Source organism: Armigeres subalbatus, chromosome 1 (genome assembly GCF_024139115.2).
Source record: "Armigeres subalbatus isolate Guangzhou_Male chromosome 1, GZ_Asu_2, whole genome shotgun sequence".
Taxonomy (NCBI): Eukaryota; Metazoa; Arthropoda; class Insecta; order Diptera; family Culicidae; genus Armigeres; species Armigeres subalbatus.
In genome coordinates, this window is record NC_085139.1 from 187,153,069 (window position 1) to 187,173,710 (window position 20,642).

At 42.8% G+C, this 20,642-nt stretch overlaps 2 protein-coding genes across 2 annotated transcripts in view; both read left to right on the forward strand.

The window, feature by feature from the left end:
• The window catches only part of LOC134205616 (beta-1,4-mannosyltransferase egh), a 435,947-nt gene that overhangs the window by 305,365 nt on the left and 109,940 nt on the right, over positions 1-20,642 (forward strand). The gene's annotated exons all lie outside the window — the stretch shown is intronic.
• On the forward strand, positions 6,401-7,735 carry LOC134209161 (RING-box protein 1A). Its single transcript, XM_062685146.1, has 5 exons — positions 6,401-6,555; positions 6,629-6,733; positions 6,801-6,828; positions 6,957-7,078; positions 7,465-7,735. Exons 2-5 carry the CDS (start codon positions 6,653-6,655, stop codon positions 7,561-7,563), a joined length of 330 nt encoding a protein of 109 aa, XP_062541130.1. The 5' UTR covers positions 6,401-6,555; positions 6,629-6,652; the 3' UTR covers positions 7,564-7,735.

A 20,642-nucleotide genomic window follows, 5' to 3' on the forward strand; every position in this document is an offset into this window, starting at 1 on the left:
AGCAAAGAATTCAAACTTATTTCCTGAATTGACAGAAAATCTAAGTGGAAGTGAACCATTTGATATCTGGTAAGAAACGAATTCTGGAAGAGATCCGCAATCACACAGGAATTGTTGTTCCGATCCTGTTATAAATGACTGCGAAACAATGTTTTCATTCAGAGCGAAGACCGCAAGAGGGTCAAAATTCGCCCGTTGATCGGCTGGGTATAATCCAACGAGAAAAGTGGAACGAAGAATTACAGGTAAGTTTCTGTGCAAAAACATTAAATTACCCGCTGGAACGAAATATGTAACTCCGTTTCATACAAATTGCAGGTCGCAAAAACGGCAGGCCGCTAACAAATTAAACTTTGAGCCATTGCACTACTTCCGGAACCAATCTGTCACAAACGATCATCATGAATTTAAAGAATATCTACGGAGTTGTGTTGTGTTAAACAAAGGTTGCATGGTAAGATTTTCTGGTGGTGATTAAGGCTGTGAACCATTCCACCGATTCGTTTAACTTTTAGTTAAAATTTGACAGTTCGATGGTTATTTCGCCTTGGTTAAAAATAACCCTGCTCCGGAGCATGGTTAGATTTGAAAGTTCGATAGTTAAACTTTGTTCGCGAGAAAATTGGCGCCAAATCTATTTCGTTCCGAATAACTATCAATCTGTCAAAACTCAAATGGGTCGGCTTCGGAGTAAAATTTTAACCACGATGGGAAAATAACCATCGAAGTGTCAAATTTTAACTAAAAGTTTAACGAATCGGTAGAATGGTTCACAGCCTAAAGTAGAGAAATCGATTTTTGAAATTTTAAATTTTAAATTTTAAATTTTAAATATTATATTTTTAATTATAAATTTTAAAGTGTCGATCAATTTTTGAAAATTTAAAGTTTCAATTTTAAATTTTAAGTTTTAAATTTTAAATTTTAAATTTAATATCAATTTTTCATTTTAAATTTTGAATTTTATATATTATTTTATGAAATTTTTGATTTCATATTTGAAATTTTGAATTTTATATATTATATTTTAAATTTTAAAGTGTAAATCGATTTTTAAAAATTCAAATTTTTAATTTTAAATTTTGAATTTTAAGTTTAAAATTTTAAATTTTAAATTTTAAATTTTAAATTTATTATCAATTTTTCATTTTGAATTTTGAATTTGAACTGTGTTCCCTATAAACTTCTTTTGCAAATATTACTTCTAGAGTTTATCCAGGATTTTCATCGAAAGTTCCTCTGTGAACTCTTTCGGAAATTCCGCCAGTAATTATTCCGGAAGTTCTTTTAGCAGTTTCTCAAGGAATTACTTCGCAAATTCCTCCACGAGTTCCTTCTGCGATTATTGAGAAAGTTCCTCCGAAAATTCCTCCACGAGTTCATCCAGAAATTAGTAGGTTTTCTTGGAATTTTTTTCGAAAGTTCCTCCTGGAATTCTTCCGGAAGTTCCTCTTGATATTCCTCCGGAAGTTCCTCTAAAAGATCCTCAAGGATTTATTTCGGGAGTTCTTTTAAAAGTTCTTCCAGAAATTCCAGCAGATGTTTCTCCGGAAGTTGCGCCAGCAGTTCCTTCAGAAGTTCCTCAAGGAATTTCTGCGGAAGTTCCTCCAGGAATTCCTCCGGAAGTTCCTTCAGGAACTCTCTGGGAAACTCCCGCAGGAATTCTTCCGGAAGCTCCTCCAGCAATCCCGCAAACCCCTTCCGGAGGAATGCCTGGAGGAACATCTAGAGGAATTCCTAGGGGAGCTTCCGGAGGAATTTCTAGGGGAACTTCCAGAGTAATTCTTAAGGGATCTTCCGGAGGAATTTCAGGGGGAACTTCCGGAGGAATTCCAGGGAGAACTTCTGGAAGAATTCCAGGGAGAAGTTCCGGAGGAATTCCTAGGGGAACTTTCGGAGGTACTTAGAGGAACCTCCGGAGGAGTTCCTAGGAGAACTTCCGGAGGAATTCCAGGGAGAACTTCCGGAGGAATTCCTAGGGGAACTTCCGGAGGAATTCCTAGGGGAACTTCCGGAGGAATTCCTAGGAAAACTTCCGGAGGAATTCCTGGAGGAACTTCCGGAGGAATTCCTGGAGGAACTTCCGGAGAAATTCCTTGAGGAACTTCCGAAGGAACTGCTGGCGCAACTTCCGGAGAAACATCTGCTGGAATTTCTGGAAGAACTTTTAAAAGAACTCCCGAAAAAAATCCTGGAGGAACTTTCAGAGGAACTTTCGGAGGAATTTCAAGAGGAACTTCCGGAAGAATTCCAGGAGGAAGTTTCGGAAGAATTCCAAGAAAACCTACTGGAGGAATTTCGGGATGAACTCGTGGAGGAATTTTCGGAGGAACTTTCTCAATAATCGCAGAAGGAACTCGTGGAGGAATTTGCGAAGTAATGCCTGGAGGAAATGCTAAAAGAACTTCCGGAAGAATTCCTGGGGGAATTCCTAGAGGAACTTCCGGAAGAGTTCCTAGGAGAACTTCCGGAGGAATTCCAGGGAGAACTTCCGGAGGAATTCCTAGGGGAACTTCCTAGAGGAACTGCGGAGAGAATTCCTATGGAAACTGCCGGAAGAATTCCTATGGGAACTTCCGGAGTAACTTCGGAGAAATTCCAGGAGGAACTTCCGAAGGAATTCCAGCAGGAACTTCCGAAGGAATTCCAGCAGGAACTTCCGAAGGAAGTTTAGAAGGATCTTTCGGATGATTTCTTGGAGGAACTTGGAGGAACTTTCGGAGGAAAGCCAGAAGGAACTTCCAGAGGAATTCCAGCAGGAACTTCCGGGGGATTTCCAGGAGGATTTTCCAGAGGAATTTCAGAAGGAACTTTCGGAACATCCAGATAGAGCATCCGGAGGAATTGCAGAAGGAAATTCTGAAGGAATTGCAGCAGAAACTTCCGGCGTAATTCCCGCAGGTACTCTAGGATTAATTCATGCAGGAACTTTCAATGGAACTCCAGAAGGAACCTCCGGATGTACTCTAGAAGGAACTTCCGGCTGAACTCCGGAAGAAACTTCCAGAGGAACTCCAGAAGGAACTTCCGAATGAACTCCAGTAGCAACTTGCGCAGGAACTTCCGGAGGAACTCCAGAAGGAATTCCAGAAGGAACTTACGGAGGAACTCCAGAAGGAACTTCCGGAGGAACTCCAGAAGAAACTTCCGGAGGAACTCCAGAAGGAACTTCCGGAGGAACTCCAGAAGGAACTTCCGAAGGAAGTTTAGAAGTATCTTTCGGATGATTTCTTGGATGAACTTGGAGGAACTTCCGGGAGAAAGCCAGAAGGAACTTCCAGAGGAATTCCAGGAGGAACTTCCGGAAGAATTCCAGGAGGAGCTTCCGGAGGAATTCCAGAAAAAACTTTCGGAGCATCCAGATAGAGTTTCCGGAGGAATTGCAGAAGGAAATTCTGAAGGAGTTCCCGCAGAAACTTCCGGCGTAATTCCTGCAGGTACTCTAGGATTAATTCATGCAGGAACTTTCAATGGAACTCCAGAAGGAACCTCCGGATGTACTCTAGAAGGAACTTCCGGCTGAACTCCGGAAGAAACTTCCAGAGGAACTCCAGAAGGAACTTCCGAATGAACTCCAGTAGCAACTTGCGCAGGAACTTCCGGAGGAACTCCAGAAGGAATTCCAGAAGGAACTTACGGAGGAACTCCAGAAGGAACTTCCGGAGGAACTCCAGAAGAAACTTCCGGAGGAACTCCAGAAGGAACTTCCGGAGGAACTCCAGAAGGAACTTCCGGAGGAACTCCAGAAGGAACTTCCGGAGGAACTCCAGAAGGAACTTCCGGAGGAACTCCAGAAGGAACTTCCTGAGGAACTCCTGAAGGAACTTCCTGAGGAACTCCTGAAGGAACTTCCGGAGGAACTCCAGAAGGAACTTCCGGAGGAACTCCAGAAGGAACTTCCGGAGGAACTCCAGAAGGAACTTCCGGAAGAACTCCAGAAGGAACTTCCGGAGGAACTCCAGAAAGAATTTCCGGAGAACTCCAGGAAGGAACTTCCAGAGGATCTCCAGAAGGAACTTCCGGAGGAAATCCAAAAGAAACTTGTGGAGGAACTGTAGAAGAAACTTGTGGAGGAACTGTAGAAGAAACTTGTGGAGAAACTCTAGTAGGAACTTCCGGAGGAACTTCAGAAGGAACTTCCAAAGAACTCCAGAAAGGACTCCAGGAGGAACTGCCGGAGAAATTCCAGGAGGAACTTCCGAAGGAATTCCAGCAGGAACTTTCGAGGGAATTTTAGCAGAATCTTCCGAATGATTTCTTGGAACTTCCGGAGGAACTCCAGTAGAAACTTGTGGAGGATCTCCAGAAGCAACTTGCGGAGGAACTCCAGAATGAACTTCTGAAGGAATTCCTGCAGTAACTTTCGGATGATTTCTTGGAGGAACTTCCGGAGGAATTCCAGGAGGAACTTCCGGAGGAATTCCAGGAGGAACTTCCGGAGGAATTCCAGGAGGAACTTCCGGAGGAATCTGAGGAGGAACTTCCGGAGGAATTCCTTGAGGAACTTCCGGAGGGATTCCTGGAGGAACTTCCAGAGGAATTCTTGGAGGAACTTCCCGAGGAATTCCTGGAGGAACTTCCCGAGGAATTCCTGGAGGAACTTCCGGAGAAATTCCTGGAGGAACTTCCGGAGGAATTCCTGGAGGAACTTCCGGAGGAATTCCTGGAGGAACTTCCGGAGGAATTCCTGGAGGAACTTCCGGAGGAATTCCTGGAGGAACTTCCGGAGGAATTCCTGGAGGAACTTCCGGAGGAATTCCTGGTGGAACTTCCGGAGGAATTCCTGGAGGAACTTCCGGAGGAATTCCTGGAGGAACTTCCGGAGGAATTCCTGGAGGAACTTCCGGAGGAATTCCTGGAGGAACTTCCGAAGAACTTCATGGGGGAATTTCCAGCGGAATTTTTGACGCCGCCGCTGCTGTCTGAAAATGATCTATCATGCTGCTGTCGATCAATTTCCAATTGGCGCACAGGTCTACTAAAAATCAAGAAATAAAAAAAATAAAAAATATATTGCGCTTTTTGCACTTTATAAGAGTTCTGCGAGATTTTTTTTCTCACAGTCATCTTTTTCTCACACTCAATACACTCAAAAAAGTTTGATTTTCCGTGTATAATATTTGTGTGTGAGTGCTCAATCTGAAAACAAATAGACGTCAAATCCTGACGGGAATTGATTTAGTGTACACGCTTACATATGACTAACGAGTAATGGGTTATCATTGGGTAAATTTCAGTAACAAAAATCGATCAACCCGAAATGAGAGTGGGTGTGAGAAAAAGAAGCGGGCAAATCACAATCTACACATAACTCTTCAAATTGGTGAAATCGGCAATAAAAAATTTAATTCTTTTTTAGGTTAAGTTAAATTGAAAAAAAGTTGAAAAATTTAAATTATAAATTCAAGACAAAATTTTCAAAACGACTTATCTGCTTTTGTAAACAAAGATTCAAACGACGATTTGACGAATCTGATAGCTCTCCCACGCAAACCAACGCCATCAATAGGTAGCGGAAACCTTCATCTACCTATTGATGGTGTTGGTTTGCGTGGGAGAGCTATCAGATTCGTCAAATCGTCGTTTGAATCTTTGTTTACAAAAGCAGATAAGTCGTTTTGAAAATTTTGTCTTGAATTCAAAATTAAAAAATAAAAATTTAAAATTTTAGGGTAAGATTATTTGTAAATACAATAAAATGCGTTTTGAATAAAAAATTTGATATTGTTGCATCTGAAAATGTATTTTTGGGCATGAAAGAAAAAAAATCCGAATACCCCTAACCCGCTGCCGCAAGCGGGATTCATTCTGACCGGTTTTTACGTCGTTTTTTCAGCTACACCGAAAATATTACGTCGAAAATGAATTACATTGCTTCAATTTGAAACCAAAATATCAAGTACGTCAACTTTTTGTTACGCCATTCAGATGTAATAAAACACTATATTGTACTTCCAGTTGAAAACCGAAGTGAGCTCTCGCGACAATCGGGTTTTCTCCCGTTTCCTTTTGTCGCAACTACGTCGCGACTAGTGCGCATCATGGCACACGGCGGTGGCATAGATGCGCACTAGTCGCGATGCAGTTGCGACATCAGGAAATAAGGAAAAACTCAATCGTCGCGAGAGCTCACTTCGGTTTTCAACTGGAAGCACAATATTTACGACGGCGATGATGTGCATCATATGTGATGTGATATTACTTTTTATTTTTTACTGTGTTGAGTGGTTTTGCTCTTCATTTTATGACAACAAAGGGAGGAGGGAGGGAGATGCAAGAGAAAAAAAGTACCTAAAATTAGGTACTTTTTTCTAGCCGTGTGCAAGTGCAGTCTCGGCAATGCCATAAATATGAAAAGGCCTATATACTTAATTTTCCGTGCAGGTTACATCCCTGACGGTGAGGTCGTCGCGTCGCGACGCTGCCGCGATAATCTGACATTTTCATGTCATTCCGTTTTTGTTTCCTCGCCTCGTCGGCTCGGCTCTTCATCAGCGCAATTTCGAGCACGGCTTACAAACAAAAGAAAGCACCGTCATCTTTGTTTCGAATTTTGTGAGATTTAAAATTCATTTTGTTCTCATTTTTGTAGTTTTGATAATAATTACAGTTTTTATATCTATCCTAGGAAATTTAAACATCTGGTCCTGCGATGGAAATCGATGAGGAAGAGTTTGAGCAACCCACATCTAGCAGCAGTCGCGGAGAGCGGAAGCGGTTCGAGGTGAAAAAGGTAGAAAAATTGTCGCATTATTCTAATATAAAATATGTAATAATCTTTTTCCTTTTTCTATACTCAGTGGAATGCTGTAGCGTTGTGGGCTTGGGGTAAGTTTAGTTCCGTTACATATTTCATTTGTATTTTAATGTTGACCTTGTAGATGTTACGATATAACCTTTTATGCCATTTCCTGGTTCGGTTTGTGTTAACTTTGCGTTGTTCAATTATTTTACAGACATTGTTGTGGACAACTGCGCTATTTGTCGTAATCATATTATGGATTTATGCATCGAATGCCAGGCTAATCAAGCTTCTGCTACCAGCGAAGAGTGCACAGTGGCCTGGGGTGTCTGCAATGTAAGTAGAGTCTGTTTCAAGTACATAATTCAAATCGTGTAGGTCCTATTTCTATTTAGAATTTCTAAAGGTTGATTTCTTCACATCCGCTTAGGCCTTGAACCTTGTTTAAGCGTATGAGTAAGCACAGCTTAAGATTCTAGAAGAGGAGAAGAAATGGGCCATAAGCCCGCCAAATTCAAATTGTAGAAATAATTGCTCAATAATGTTAACTTTGAAACTTATTATAATCTTTATTAACGAGATATTCGGCCCTTAGAGTAACTTTGAAACTAAATTTTACAACAAGACATTGTGATTTCGATTAAATAAATTAACATAAGTTTAATTACTCTCTCTTGATATTAACAATCGAAATTGATTTACCTTTTTTTTTTTCAAAACAGCATGCATTCCATTTCCACTGCATCTCCCGTTGGCTAAAGACACGACAAGTCTGTCCTTTGGATAACAGGGAATGGGAGTTCCAGAAATATGGCCACTAGGATGTTGAACTCGTATTCTTCTTAACAGCTTTAAGATATTGTCGATTGGTTCAGAAAGAAAGAAATAACGGACTTATGTTTCAAAACAACAAAACTTAAGTTGAATAAATCAAACATTGAAGACTAAAAGATGAAAAAAAAATGAATTAATGTATTGTTAGAAAAATCCTTATTCAAGTGTTTTTAGTGGTCAACAATAATATGTTTCTCGTGAAGGCTATACTGCCGCTAACCGCAAGTCGAGCACATCTGTATATGGGCCTCCATATACAGATGTGCTCGACTTGCGGTTAGCGGCAGTATACAATGAGTGTCGTTCCAATAATTAGGTGCAGTAAGGGCAATATGAGTAACCTTAATCTGGACTTGCCAAATTGACTGTCTCGAATTATTGTAAGAATTGAATATCCAAAATAAGTTTTTGATTCGAACAGTAGTTCCACTATTGGGGACGAGGGGGTAAAATGGACAGGTTGTGTAAACTGACAAGGACCACTAAATCGGCTATCCTCGCTGGCATTCGGACGATTATTAGACGACCCTTATATGGGAAATAAACGCTGTTGTGAGCCGCATGTTTTTATTGGACTGGCGCTCGATCAGATTTGCATCTCCGGAGAGGAGCAAGCGCCACTTCCTTTCATACAGCCAAGGTTCCCACCATGGTTTATTTCTTCGAACTTCCCTAAGATTCCTCGTACCCCGCCTTGCACCACCAGGAGAAAGAGATAGGAGTTGCTGGGCAACAGGCTAAAGATTCAATTTTCCAGTATTTATCGTGCCATATCATCGCCGATCATATCATAAGCATATCAATCAACATTCAAAAGTTCAGCTTTTGAACGTTGTGATTCCCAGTAGACGTTGATGACCTTCTTTCGAGTAGAACGCCGAGTCCTAGACATTTCATGCATTGTGCTTTGATAGCCGGGCAGACATCGTTATCTTTTTGCCTTTCGCGTATTATACTATAATAGGATCACTCCAAAACCAAAACCGAACTTTTGATAGAAGGCTCGGAGACCCATATAATATATACCAATTGACTCAGCTCGACGAATTGAGTTGATGTCTGTATGTGTGTATGTATTTTTTTTTAGCCGTTTAGCTCTCAACGTACTCGCAAGCTACTCAGATAGTTCCCTGCGGCGGATATATCATACTCCGACGGGGAGTCCCCCGGCGGCGGAAGCTCCCCCGATACCGACGACCCGCATCCGTGGAAGGCTGTTACATTACCAACACTACACTTTTACCTGGTTAGCATGTTCATAGATCCGCTCAAGTCCTACGTCACTTCAACGGGTGACCGGACGAGTGCCGAGGTCAGACCAAAGATTCCGGGTGGAGATAGCTTCCGGTTCAGTGGTGCCCCGTCAACCCGAAGCCGGTGCATTCGCACGCCACGATCTACTCAAATGGTCCTCGGGGATGGACCTAGCCTACTCCGATTAACCGATTTCCCATGCACTGCGCCTTTTAGTTTCCGGTGGTGGATCAATCCTACTCCGACGGGGAGTTCCCCGACGTCGGAAGCTCCCCCGTAACCGACGACCCGTCTCGAAGGGTGACCAGACGAGTGCCGAGGTCAATCAAAGGATTCCGGGTGGAGATAACTTTCAGTTCAATGGTGCCCCGACAACGCAGAGCCGGTGCATTCGCACGCCACGATCTACTCAGATGGTCCCCGACGGCGGATCTAACCTACTCCGACGAGAAGTTCAGTAGCTGGCGTTCCCATTTATTATCGACATATCATTTCCCGGCCATTTTTGCTGTCCCGGGATTCGGAATAAAAACTCTTGTATATCCCGGGAAATTTTCGATCCTTGGTTTGACTCTTTAAAAAAAATGTTTTGAAAAAGTTTTTTTTTTTAAGTTTAGGGCAAAGTTCATATTTTAGAAAGGCCAGATGGAAAAGAATTTAAATTCAAACTAAATTCAATTTCAATTTAAAAATCGATCCTTGGTTTGACTTCAAAAAGCAAATAGTATTTGCGTTTGTATCGGAAAATAGGGTTTCTAGAACAAATGTTCGCCGAGTTCGAAAACACGAGTTGGCTGTCCGTCGAAGTAGGCTTGATTGTTTGTACTATATATTAGATTTAGACCATTTCTAAGTTTTCATTCAAGCAGCGTATTTTCTGTGCAATACTAGGTAGTGTCAGACACACCTCTGCTCTTTTGTAATATCAAGGAATATTGCTAGCTATAGCGATATATTGTAGATACTTGTTGTTTAAATATAAGAGAGCTGCAGTTGCTGGCAGAAGTATCAGTCAGTAGACCGCCATAGAGTAAAGAAAACTCTAGTCTTGTCTTGTGTTTTCTTTGTGAGGGAGTTCCCCTTGGCGTAGTGTGAGCATAAACACTATTAGTAAGTCTGAAGAATGAAAATGATTTTTTTGTCCCGGGTATCCCGAGATTTTCGGGATCTCAAAAATAATATCCCGGGAATCGGGAAATCCCGAATTTTCCTAAATCCCGTGATCTTTCGTCCCGGGATGGAAACTCTAACATATATCTACACTAAAGACACTATAAACATATAGTGTCTTTAATCTACACAACATCTAACATTCTAACATACACGACTTCGACTTCGTCTTCAGCCTCGTTGGACATCGCTCGGGAGGTGCCAGTGCTTTTCTGGTTTTGGCCATCACCACCCTATAGGCGTCTCCCCATGGATTCGAATTGGCGCTCTGGCACAATCTGTCGAAGCAGGCTTTCTCGCTTTCTTTTAAGGCCTTGTTTAGAGCCAGTCTCGCTGCTTTGAATTGCTTAATGCGTTCCTCCCTCACTCCCGCCGAGCGTGTACTTTGCGTTTTGCTTCTAGCCCGGAGGATGTGTGTATGTATGTTTTTTTTGACGTAAACTACGTCTAAGAGGAAGCCTCGGATACAGGGTGCCAAATGAAAATTTCCAAATTGGGGACCGTCACGAAATCATGTAAGATTTCAAAAGTTAATAGCGACTTTATCTTTCGATAAATTTTCGAGATTTTATTATCAATTCGGAAACTTTCCACCAATTCGTTAATTGTTTTAAAACTATTGATTATCAACGTAAAACTATTGAAAATTTTAGTTCTTTCACGTCTGGTAAAAGATTCAGAACTAACCAACTCCATTCATGCATCCCCAACACGGACATCTGATTGCTGTAACGCACGCACCTTTTGGCCCACCGCTTCATTTTTCCTGTGCATAATCGTGTCTTGCGGCCATTGGCGGCCGTCGACTGGCAGTTATTGCAGTAAATTATTCACAAAGATGACGTATGTAGCAAATAAGCGGAAAATCATTGAGTGGCTGTCGTCGGTGACAGCAGAATTGTGGAAATGCAATTTTCTCCTCATTTTAACTCGCTGTCGACAAACCTGTTCTACTAAAAAATTTAAACAAATTCTATTGAACGCTGCCGATGCTGATGACAACCGCACGATGATTTCAAGCAAAACCGCAAACGCGCGCGTGAGAGCAGCTTTTTGAACAGACTTGAGACGATGGCTGCGCCGGTAGCGGTCCAAGTAACATCTGTATGGTCGTCAGTGGTGATTGAGAAAAATGTTTGTTCTGAAAACAGTTTAAGATAATTTTTGGTTGAAATTCGCTATTGTGTCATGTATACAACCTAATGTTCATAAGATATTACGATTCCCATTGCACTAAGAGGTTTTACGTAGTTTACGTCGAGCGGTCGTGTCTTGTACACAACCCTTCTGATTTTTTCTTCCTAAGCAATGGAGGGGGAATCTGCTCAACAGACATCCTGGGTTGTCCAGGAAGTGCGGGGTTAGGGGCCACCTCCAACGAGGGAGGCAGGACTGCATCCCCGACCCGCTAAACCGTTTCCATTGCCGCCAAGCCCATTCTCCCTTCGGTACAACCAGAAAGTAATGCTTCAAAGGGGGGCCAGTGCATAACGCACCCTCGAGGTTAGCTGCGTGTCCTTGCAGCATCGAACATCGTGACTCGCTTTTTTAGAAGAACACCATGGTATCGTGCCAGCATATTGCCGCCTTTCAGGTGGCCTTACCACGCCCTATGTCCTCGGAAGGTGGGCAGGGTCAACTTCGCGCCTGTTTCCCTCTGCATGACTGGTATCAAGAATGATGATGCCGCGTGCACCCCAAATTGACCTCTCTGCGATAGGGCCTATTCGCCAGCACACAGAGGGACTTGCCGACGCGGTGCATACGCCTGCCCCAGCCTTGACGAGGATTCCTTTCCGTCCTCGGGCTCGGAACCCGCCCGGTTGACCGACGCCGCGAAAGCGACGATACCATGTTGTTCTTCACGCGGCCACTTGTTCGATAAAAGGATCGAGTTCGACCACAGGGCACCGGTATGACCCATGAAGCCGACTCCGAACCCTTGGGCCATCTCTTATTTGCGCCTGAACTAGCCATTCCCCGAGTCCACGCGCCACCTTCTGTGTAGCTTCGAGACGATTTGGACGATAGCCGATAAAACGGCGTTCCAGCCAACTTCATCTTTACACATCCTCCGGACTAGGTTGTCCAGGGTAGTGTCCAGACCACATGTGGCAAGCATGTGGTCACGCATTGTGCGAGAACGTGGGCACACGAACAACACGTGTTCCGCCGTTTCCTCTAAACCTGCGCACACCGGACACTCGGGCGAGGCCGAGTGTCCGAACCGGTGTAGGTACTGTCTGAAGCAACCATGGCCTGTAAGGACCTGGGTCAGGTGGAAAGTGATTTCCTCATGGCGCCTCTTGACCCACGTATCTATCTCCGGTATCAACCTATGTGTCCATCTACCCTTAGTGGAACTGTCCCACGCACGCTGCCATTTGACCATTGAGGCCAACCTGACAGTCCTACGGATGCCTCTCGTGCCGCGCATTTCGAAGCACTCTATGTCTTCACCGATAACGATGTCAATAGGCAGCATACCGGCGATGACGCAAATTGCATCGTGCGACACGGTACGGTACGCGCTCGCAACTCTTAGGCACATGAGTCTATATGTATTTTCTAACTTCGTTCTGTAGCAGGTAATACGCAGGGCCGTGCCTAAAGCTGGCCCCCCATACCTCAGTATGGATAGAGTGACACTAGCCAGAAGCTTGCGCTTGCTGGCATAAACTGCAGAGCTATTGGACATCATCCGGGACAACGCCACTATAGCTGTGGAGGCACGCTTGCAGGCGTAATTGACGTGGCTACCAAAGGTGAGCTTATCGTCGATCATTACTCCCTAGAGTTAGCGTTCAGATGTGACCGTGCAGATGCCTGCCCTTATCACCGCTTGTTGCTCCGACTTTCGGTTGTTAACAACAACCACCTCAGTCTTGTGGTGAGCCAGTTCTAACTTCCTGGAACTCATCCACTCCTCCACAATTGCGATCGAGTGGGCTGCAGTCAACTCCACCTCTTCGATCGATTCGCCGTAGACCTCCAGCGTAATATCGTCAGTGAAGCTGACGATTACCACGCCCACCGGGAACTTCAACCTCAAGACACCGTCGTACATGACGTTCCATAACACCGGACCCAGTATGGAACCTTGCGGAACCCCTGAGGTTATGTCAACGCACTTCCGACCCGCCTCCGTGTCGTATACCAGTACTCGATTCTCGATTCTGGGAGTAGCTTCCGAGAATCTTGTACAGGTTCTCGGAATTCCAAGACGCAGGAGCGCATCTGCAATAGCTGCCCAACTGGCACTATTGAAAGCATTCCTCACGTCGAGAGTCACTACTGCACAATAGCGAACTCCCTCCTCTTACGCTGGATAGCTATCTCCGCGGATTTAGTAACCGACAAGATAGCGTCTACGGTCGACTTACCCTTTCGGAAGCCAAACTGGTTACTCGATAGACCATCCGCACCCTCCGTGCGTACAACCTTTTGAGGATGATCTTCTCGAGCACCTTCCCCGACGTATCAAGCAGGCATATTGATCTATATGCCGACGGATCCCTCGGTGGTTTTCCTACCTTTGGCAATATGACCAAGCTCTGCCGTTTGCATGCTTCAGGGAAGACTTCCTCGTCCAGGTATCTCTGCATGACAGATCTGAACAGCAATGGCCGCTTTGATGGCCAGGTTCGGAATACCATCCGGTCCTGGCGCCTTACCTACACTAAGGGACTGTGCAATCCCCACAAGCTCCGCCATCAGTTACTCTTCCCACGTCGGCCACCCTGGCCCGTGGCAGCTCCACAAAGGGAGGCCAGGGACTTGGGTCGTGACGTGGGAAGAACCTCGCGATGATTCTCTCCAGCATCTCTGGAGATCGCTCTGTAGGGACCATCGCCCCACGTGTCTTGGCCATTACGACCCTATAGGCGTCCCCCCATGGATTCGCGTTGGCACTTTGACACAGGCCCTCAAAGCAGGCTTTTTTACTTGATCTAATCTCAGTCTTCAGAGTGGCTCTAGCAGCCACGAACGCCACCCGTCGTTCAACACGCTCCTCTTCTGTGCGTGCTCGCTGCATCCGCCTCCTTGCCCGTAGGCAGGCGCGGCGCAGGTTCGCAATTGCTTGAGTCCACCAGTAAGCCGGTGGTCTCCCATTCCTAGGGTGGACTTTCCTAGGCATGGTGGCATCGCATGCACGCGAGCGCTTCCTTAAACACCTCGTCGTCGAATTATGATGTCTTCCACATACGAGGACTAGGCCTCGCCCCTTCTTCCGTCCGCTGAATGCTGGTCGTATAGTCGATACTGTAACGAACCGCCAGGTGGTCGCTGTGAGTGTAGCCATCATCTACCCTCCAGTTCGAACTACTCGTTTGGCCAGGGCTCCAGAACGTAACGTCGATAATCGACTCGGCCCCGTTCCAGCTGTAGGTACTTTTGTCGACATTAGCCAAGTCCACATCCAACATGGCCAGTGATTCCAGCAGGATCTGCCCCCGTTGCTTCGTGGATCGGCTTCCCCATTCCACGGCCCAAGCGTTGAAGTCCCCCGCTATCACCACCGGCCTACGCCCCATCAAGTTAGCCGTCAAACAATCTAGCATTCGACCGAACTGCTCGATCGACCATCAAGGAGGCGCATAGCAGCTGCAGAAGAAGACCCCGTTGATTTTGGCAATGACCAAGCCCTCGTGTGTTGAAGACACCAACTCTTGGACTGGGTATTTCCCCGTTGTCCATATCGCCGCCATTTTTGACCCATCGGTGACCCAGTTACCGTTCCTGGCGGTACCCGGTAAGGATCTGCTATGATGGCGATATCCATCCCCCATTCAGCAACTGTCTGACACAGCAGTTGCTGGGCTGCATCACAGTGGTTCAGGTTTAGCTGCGTTACCTGCACTGTGATTTTGCAGCACGCTTAAACGCCGGGCACTTCGAACCCCCCATGGGGTGCTTGCTGTTCTCAGCTTTGCTGGAACAGATCAAACAGTTGGGAGGGTTCGTGCAGCATTGTGCCTTATGTCCCTCCAATCCGCAGCGTCGACAGAGCTTGCTTCTGTCAGGGCCTTTGCAGTCCCATTGCTTGTACCCCGGTTCCAGGCACTTGAAGCAAACTTCGGGTTGCTCGGTTGTGTGTATGTATGTATGTATGTGTGTGTACACAAAATTTGAGACACACTTTTTTGTACTTGTACTTGCAACAGGTTTCATTCGATTCGGAATCCTTCCTAATTTTTCGCTATTGAAAATTGGCCCAATCCGCCATTGCGTTCAAATTTATTGCAGCTCTACTGCAGCATGGCATTGCTTTCAACATCGAATCGCGGGCATGCATACATCACATGTTCTGCCGATTCTACCTTGTCTACGCATTCCGGGCACTCCGCAGAAACTGCGAACCCGAACCTATGCAGAATTTTTTAAAGCAGCCTTGTTCCGACAACATCTGTGATAGGTATAAGTTGACTGTGGGTCTGTGGGTCCAACGACCTTTGACTGCAGTGTTCTATACTCTTTGCCATTTGAGCAACGAAGCTGCTCTCTTGACACGTCGCATTTGCACCGAGTCCCTGTCGTTGAAGCTCTCCGCATCTTCCTCCGGAAATATGTCTATCGGCGTCATCCCAGCAATGACGCACACCACCTCACTAAATATGGTGCGGTATGCGCTTGCAACCCACAGACGCATCAGCCGGTGTACCCTGATTAATTTCTCAACATTGTACCTGGCATCTAGTGCTGTGGACCATGCTGGTACACCGTATCGGATAATAGACAATGCTACACCCGCTATAAGCCTACGCATTTGACTCTGCACCGCCGATCCGTTGGACATCATTCGTGATAAAGATTTTATCGCCGAAAAAGCCCATTGGCATACAGAATCGTCGTGGCTCGGTAAATTCGATCACCACGCCCAGATGCTTTTAAGGTCACTCCTGACAGAATCCAAGCTTCAAAGTACTCGCGTTTTCGGGGGCACACCACTCGATACAGAAGCAACGCACAACTGTCATTTTTATTTTTTCACGCATGTTGCGACGCAGCCGCCTCCGTATCGAGTGGTGTGCCCCCGAAAACGCGAGCACTTTGAAACTTGGATTCTGTTAGGAGTGACCTTAAACGATTATAGCAGCAGTGCATAACAGATAGCCAACAAAACATGCTGATAGATGTTTGAATAATGGTTGAAATAATGTTGAAAGCATATTTTTTAAGCTTATGTGCTAAAAGCAGTATGTAAGCCTCTTTCTAACGTTTATACAGCATGAATCTGAAAATAGCGTTAGTAAAACAACGTATAGGGTATGCGAAGAAGGACATCCATAATTTTCTTTGTTATTTATGTATGTCAAAGTGACGGTGATGACAGAGCAGCGGCCATTGAATCAGGACATCAGGAGTTCGAATCTAAGTAGCAACAAAATTGATATTTCAGTTTTCACAAAAAAAAAAAACCCCGAAATTTACTCTGCTCTTAAATAATATTTAATCAAATTGAATTCAGTGGCTGTATAAAACTTATTTAACAGATTCAAAAAATCTGAATAAGCGCCATTGAAGCGAATTATGTATATAACTTACTAAATGGTTTAGTAAAGATTGAGAAAAAATTATGTAACATGCTGTAAAGTAGTTATGTAGGCACGTCAAAAACATCTGAATAGATTCGCCAGATTTGCTGGTAAAATAATTGAATAGAAGTTCTTGATCATATGTATAGAACGCATATACAGCTTGAAGCCGTATAGATGAGTTTAAATAACATTTACATTGACATTAAATGTTAATTACTATGTCTGAAACTTGATTATGCATATGTACAACATGTGATAGATTTAGGGTCTGTCTCATTTGGAGAATTAAACTTAAAAGTGACAGTTCGAAAATTAAAAAATCACCCCGTTATAAGAATGGCTGGTGCTACCCAGCAATTCCAATAGGACATCGATGGAGAATGATTCGATAACTGTCAAAAGTAATCTTGCTCTGCGAGCAGGGTTATTTGATAATTATTGAAATGTCACTTTTAAGTTTGATTTCAGTTTAATTATCCAATTGAGACAGACCCTTAGTTCGGAAAAGGTATTGGAGGGCAACCGCCCCTTCGGTGGGGTTTGATCCCACGACCCCAGTTCGCATGACAGGTGCTTTCCCTACTAAGCTACGAAGGACCTCCGTCGTCCACCGCAGCTTAGCGGGTACTGATGAAACCAAATTCCCAGCACCAGGTACCAGCTGATCTCTCGCAATACATTTTCAGAACTAACTCTCTCAAATGTATTTTTGTACACAATGTCAACCAAGTAGGATGAGTATTTAATATTGTCCGGCTCCTACACACTTGCTTCATCAGCAACGGCGCTCAATGAAGTAGGGTTGTGTGAGGTTGTGCCAGTTTGGTCGTCAGATCCCAACACGACCACACAAGCGAAGAGAGATCGCCACTCGAGATCAGTACATTCAAAGTTAATTGCCTATATGCTGGGTATTAAGCCACCCGGAGTGGAAATTAATTACTATGTCTGAAACTTGATTATGCACATGTACAAATATGTGATAGATTTAGTTCGGAAAAGGTATTGGAGGGTAACCGCCCCTTCGGTGGGGTTTGATCCCACGACCCCAGTTCGCATGACAGGTGCTTTCCCTACTAAGCTACGAAGGACCTCCGTCGTCCACCGCAGCTTAGCGGGTACTGATGAAACCAAATTCCAATACCTTTTCCGAACTAAATCTATCACATGTTGTACATATGCATAATCAAGTTTCAGACATAGTAATTAATTTCCACTCCGGGTGGCTTAATACCCGGCATATAGGCAATTAACTTTGAATGTATTAAATGTTAGTTGGGTACCTATGTTAGATCAATACTAGAATAAATCAGTACTTGGGCCTATGGACCCGGTTCCCGGCTCACTGCACAGAAAACTAATGATTTATATACTGTTTGAAAGCCGTAGGTTCATGATTGATAATTTTTTAAAAGTCTCCCATTTATTTTTCACAATACTAAATATTTTTCAACCACTTGTTTTACTCCTAATTGATCCAAGTGTAGAAAATAAAAATGTAGATTTCAAAATTTCGCTCACCGATGCCACACCACTGAGCCGGAGTGATTCTTTTCCACTTTTACAAAACGGTATCATCAAATAAACACCTACCTGAAAATCGTCACAGTGCTCGTACAACAATTGGTTGAAGCTGTTTATCACCACACCATAATTCTAAACACACGCGCTTCAATTCTTCCTAATTTTTCGTTTCACTAGAACTTATTTAAACACATGAGAATACATTTTAAAATGTATTCTCAAACCGAACAAAAAATCACCTCGGCCCAAGAACTTCTTGCCGCACTGTGCTGCCAAAACGCCAGGAGTATGAAAATGATCCTTCATTGTTAATAGGAAAACTGTCTAATACGTTGACGCTATCATGTTATTTATAATACTCTCGATTTCAAAAGGTGAAAAAAATATTGTTTTTAAGTATTTTGAAGAAATTTGGATGAGTAAATATATCTTTTCAACCAAATAAAAATGATTATGAATACTATCTGGCATCTTGTTGTCGTGGAACGTGCATATTTTTGTTTAGGGGCCATCCAGAAACCACGTGGTCATATTTTTGAAGATTTTCAACCCCCCCTCCCCCATGTGGCTTATCGTGGTCATTTGGCAGACCCCCCCCTATGACCACGTGTTTTTTTAAGTACAAAAATTAAAAAAAACCTTATGGTACTAAAACATATGGTTAATCCGATCAATTTTGAAGATGGACAATTTCAACTGATTCAAAATTAAACTAAACCCAGTATGAAAATTATAAATTTTCATGAAGTCGAAAATCTTGATTATGTTATTATGTTGTAATGAGTATCAGGTATTAGGATATCTAGAACTCGCACACCTTCAATGCATCAGGAAGATACAAAAAAATGTGGACTCGCGAATATCTTATAAAAATTTCGGGAAAAATTTATAATGGTTTAGAAATTTTCCAAAATATCCCTATATTTTTTTTTTTTTAAATTGTTTTGTAAGTGTTTTTTTTAATAACTATAAAGTTCATCACTGAATATCCCTATAGATTCCTAAGAGTATTTGGGACCTTTCATAGCTCTGGAGTTACTGAAAATTCTTAAGATATTAACCTCAGCGAACCATCTGAACTGAACTCCTACACAGATAAAAATATGTTGAGATTTTAAATGTATTTTCATGCACATATTTGGAGCATGCAAATAAACGTAAGATTCAATCGATCTCACTATTCTTTTAAATCGAAATAAATTTAAACGGTGCTTGCTTGTAAAATTCAATCAAATTTAATTGAATATCGAATGTTAATTCGTTTGATGCGATGGGCTTTAACTTTACACGTCGTTGAATTTTCAAAATTATTTGCTGTGTACAACGAAAAATTTATCAGAGAATCACAAAGTTAATATGTAATCTTAGAGATGCAAATAAAACCTCCTACTGTTGTTTCTTTTGAGTAGCATTCCTGTAGAAATTTCAGTATTGTTTTCAGAATCAATTCTAATATTGAAACAAATAATTATAATTTTTTTTTTAAATTGTTCATTGCTAATATTGATTTATTCATGAAAATTTTGTATTTTTTCGTTGAACATTTTGATTTTTTTATGGAAAATTCTTATTTCAAAATTGCAATTTTTGCTTTTACAAGTACTAATTTATTATTGTTGTGTGTATTATTGTTGTTTATTGGCAATTTCCTATTTCATTATGGAAAATTTCTATTTTTTCTCTACTAAAGAGATTTTCAATCCAGAGCTGGCTCATCTCTCAAAATTTCTAATTCTTCATTGAAATTTTATTTTGATGTCGACTCGTGGAAGCCATACTAAATGCATACTAAATGCCATACTAAAAATATTTTCTCCGTCACTCTGATGGTTCTTTGGAATAATTTTCCAAGGAACTTCTATCCACATCTCGAATATGCTTAAGTCAATGGTCCTTTCATAAACGACTCATAGACGAATGAGTGTATTATAGACCAATTATAATTTTGGAGTTCGGATCATTCGATTTATCCAATTAACCAACTTATGAATGATGTATGATATAATATCCCAGTAGGTTCATTGGGTTGATATGACTTCAATTATTATTTATACAAGCTACTACAGACTTTTTTGGTTATACAAAACGTCCTGGAATTCGTAATGTTTGAACTACTCAAGTCCGTGAACCCAGTGCTTCTAAGGTCTCACAAAACAGTTTGCGAACAAACCTCATAGTCATTGTGCAACTTGCTGTTGACTCAAGATAATTTTGGGTACCTTGGCTCTTGGATCTCATGTTAATGGAAATTAGGATCATATGCTTATTTCATCGGTTTGGGTATATACCGATGATGAGAACTTTGCAAATGTCTTGATTTATCTGGTAGATTCGTGGGCTGAACTTGAGAGCATTTTGAAGTACCTTGAGCATCTCGTATTCCTGAATATTAATCACTGTCTTAACGTTCAGGATGACCCATCTTATCTGACCACCCATCTGTTTAGAATGATTCAAACATTTAAACTTTATTTACACACACAGAATCGAAATCTTCCCAAGGTTTCGGATATCTGAGTTTTCATGGTCAGTCAAATCTGAGCTCCCATATTTTTTCTGAAAGTCAATATCTAGATGAA

Bases quoted from the DNA above. Each gene is read 5' to 3' on its own strand.
- LOC134209161 (XM_062685146.1), top strand. From the start codon at position 6,653: ATGGAAATCGATGAGGAAGAGTTTGAGCAACCCACATCTAGCAGCAGT. The intron at 6,734-6,800 runs GTAGAAAAATTG...TTCTATACTCAG, and splicing joins AGCGGTTCGAGGTGAAAAAG to TGGAATGCTGTAGCGTTGTG. The intron at 6,829-6,956 runs GTAAGTTTAGTT...ATTATTTTACAG, and splicing joins TGTAGCGTTGTGGGCTTGGG to ACATTGTTGTGGACAACTGC.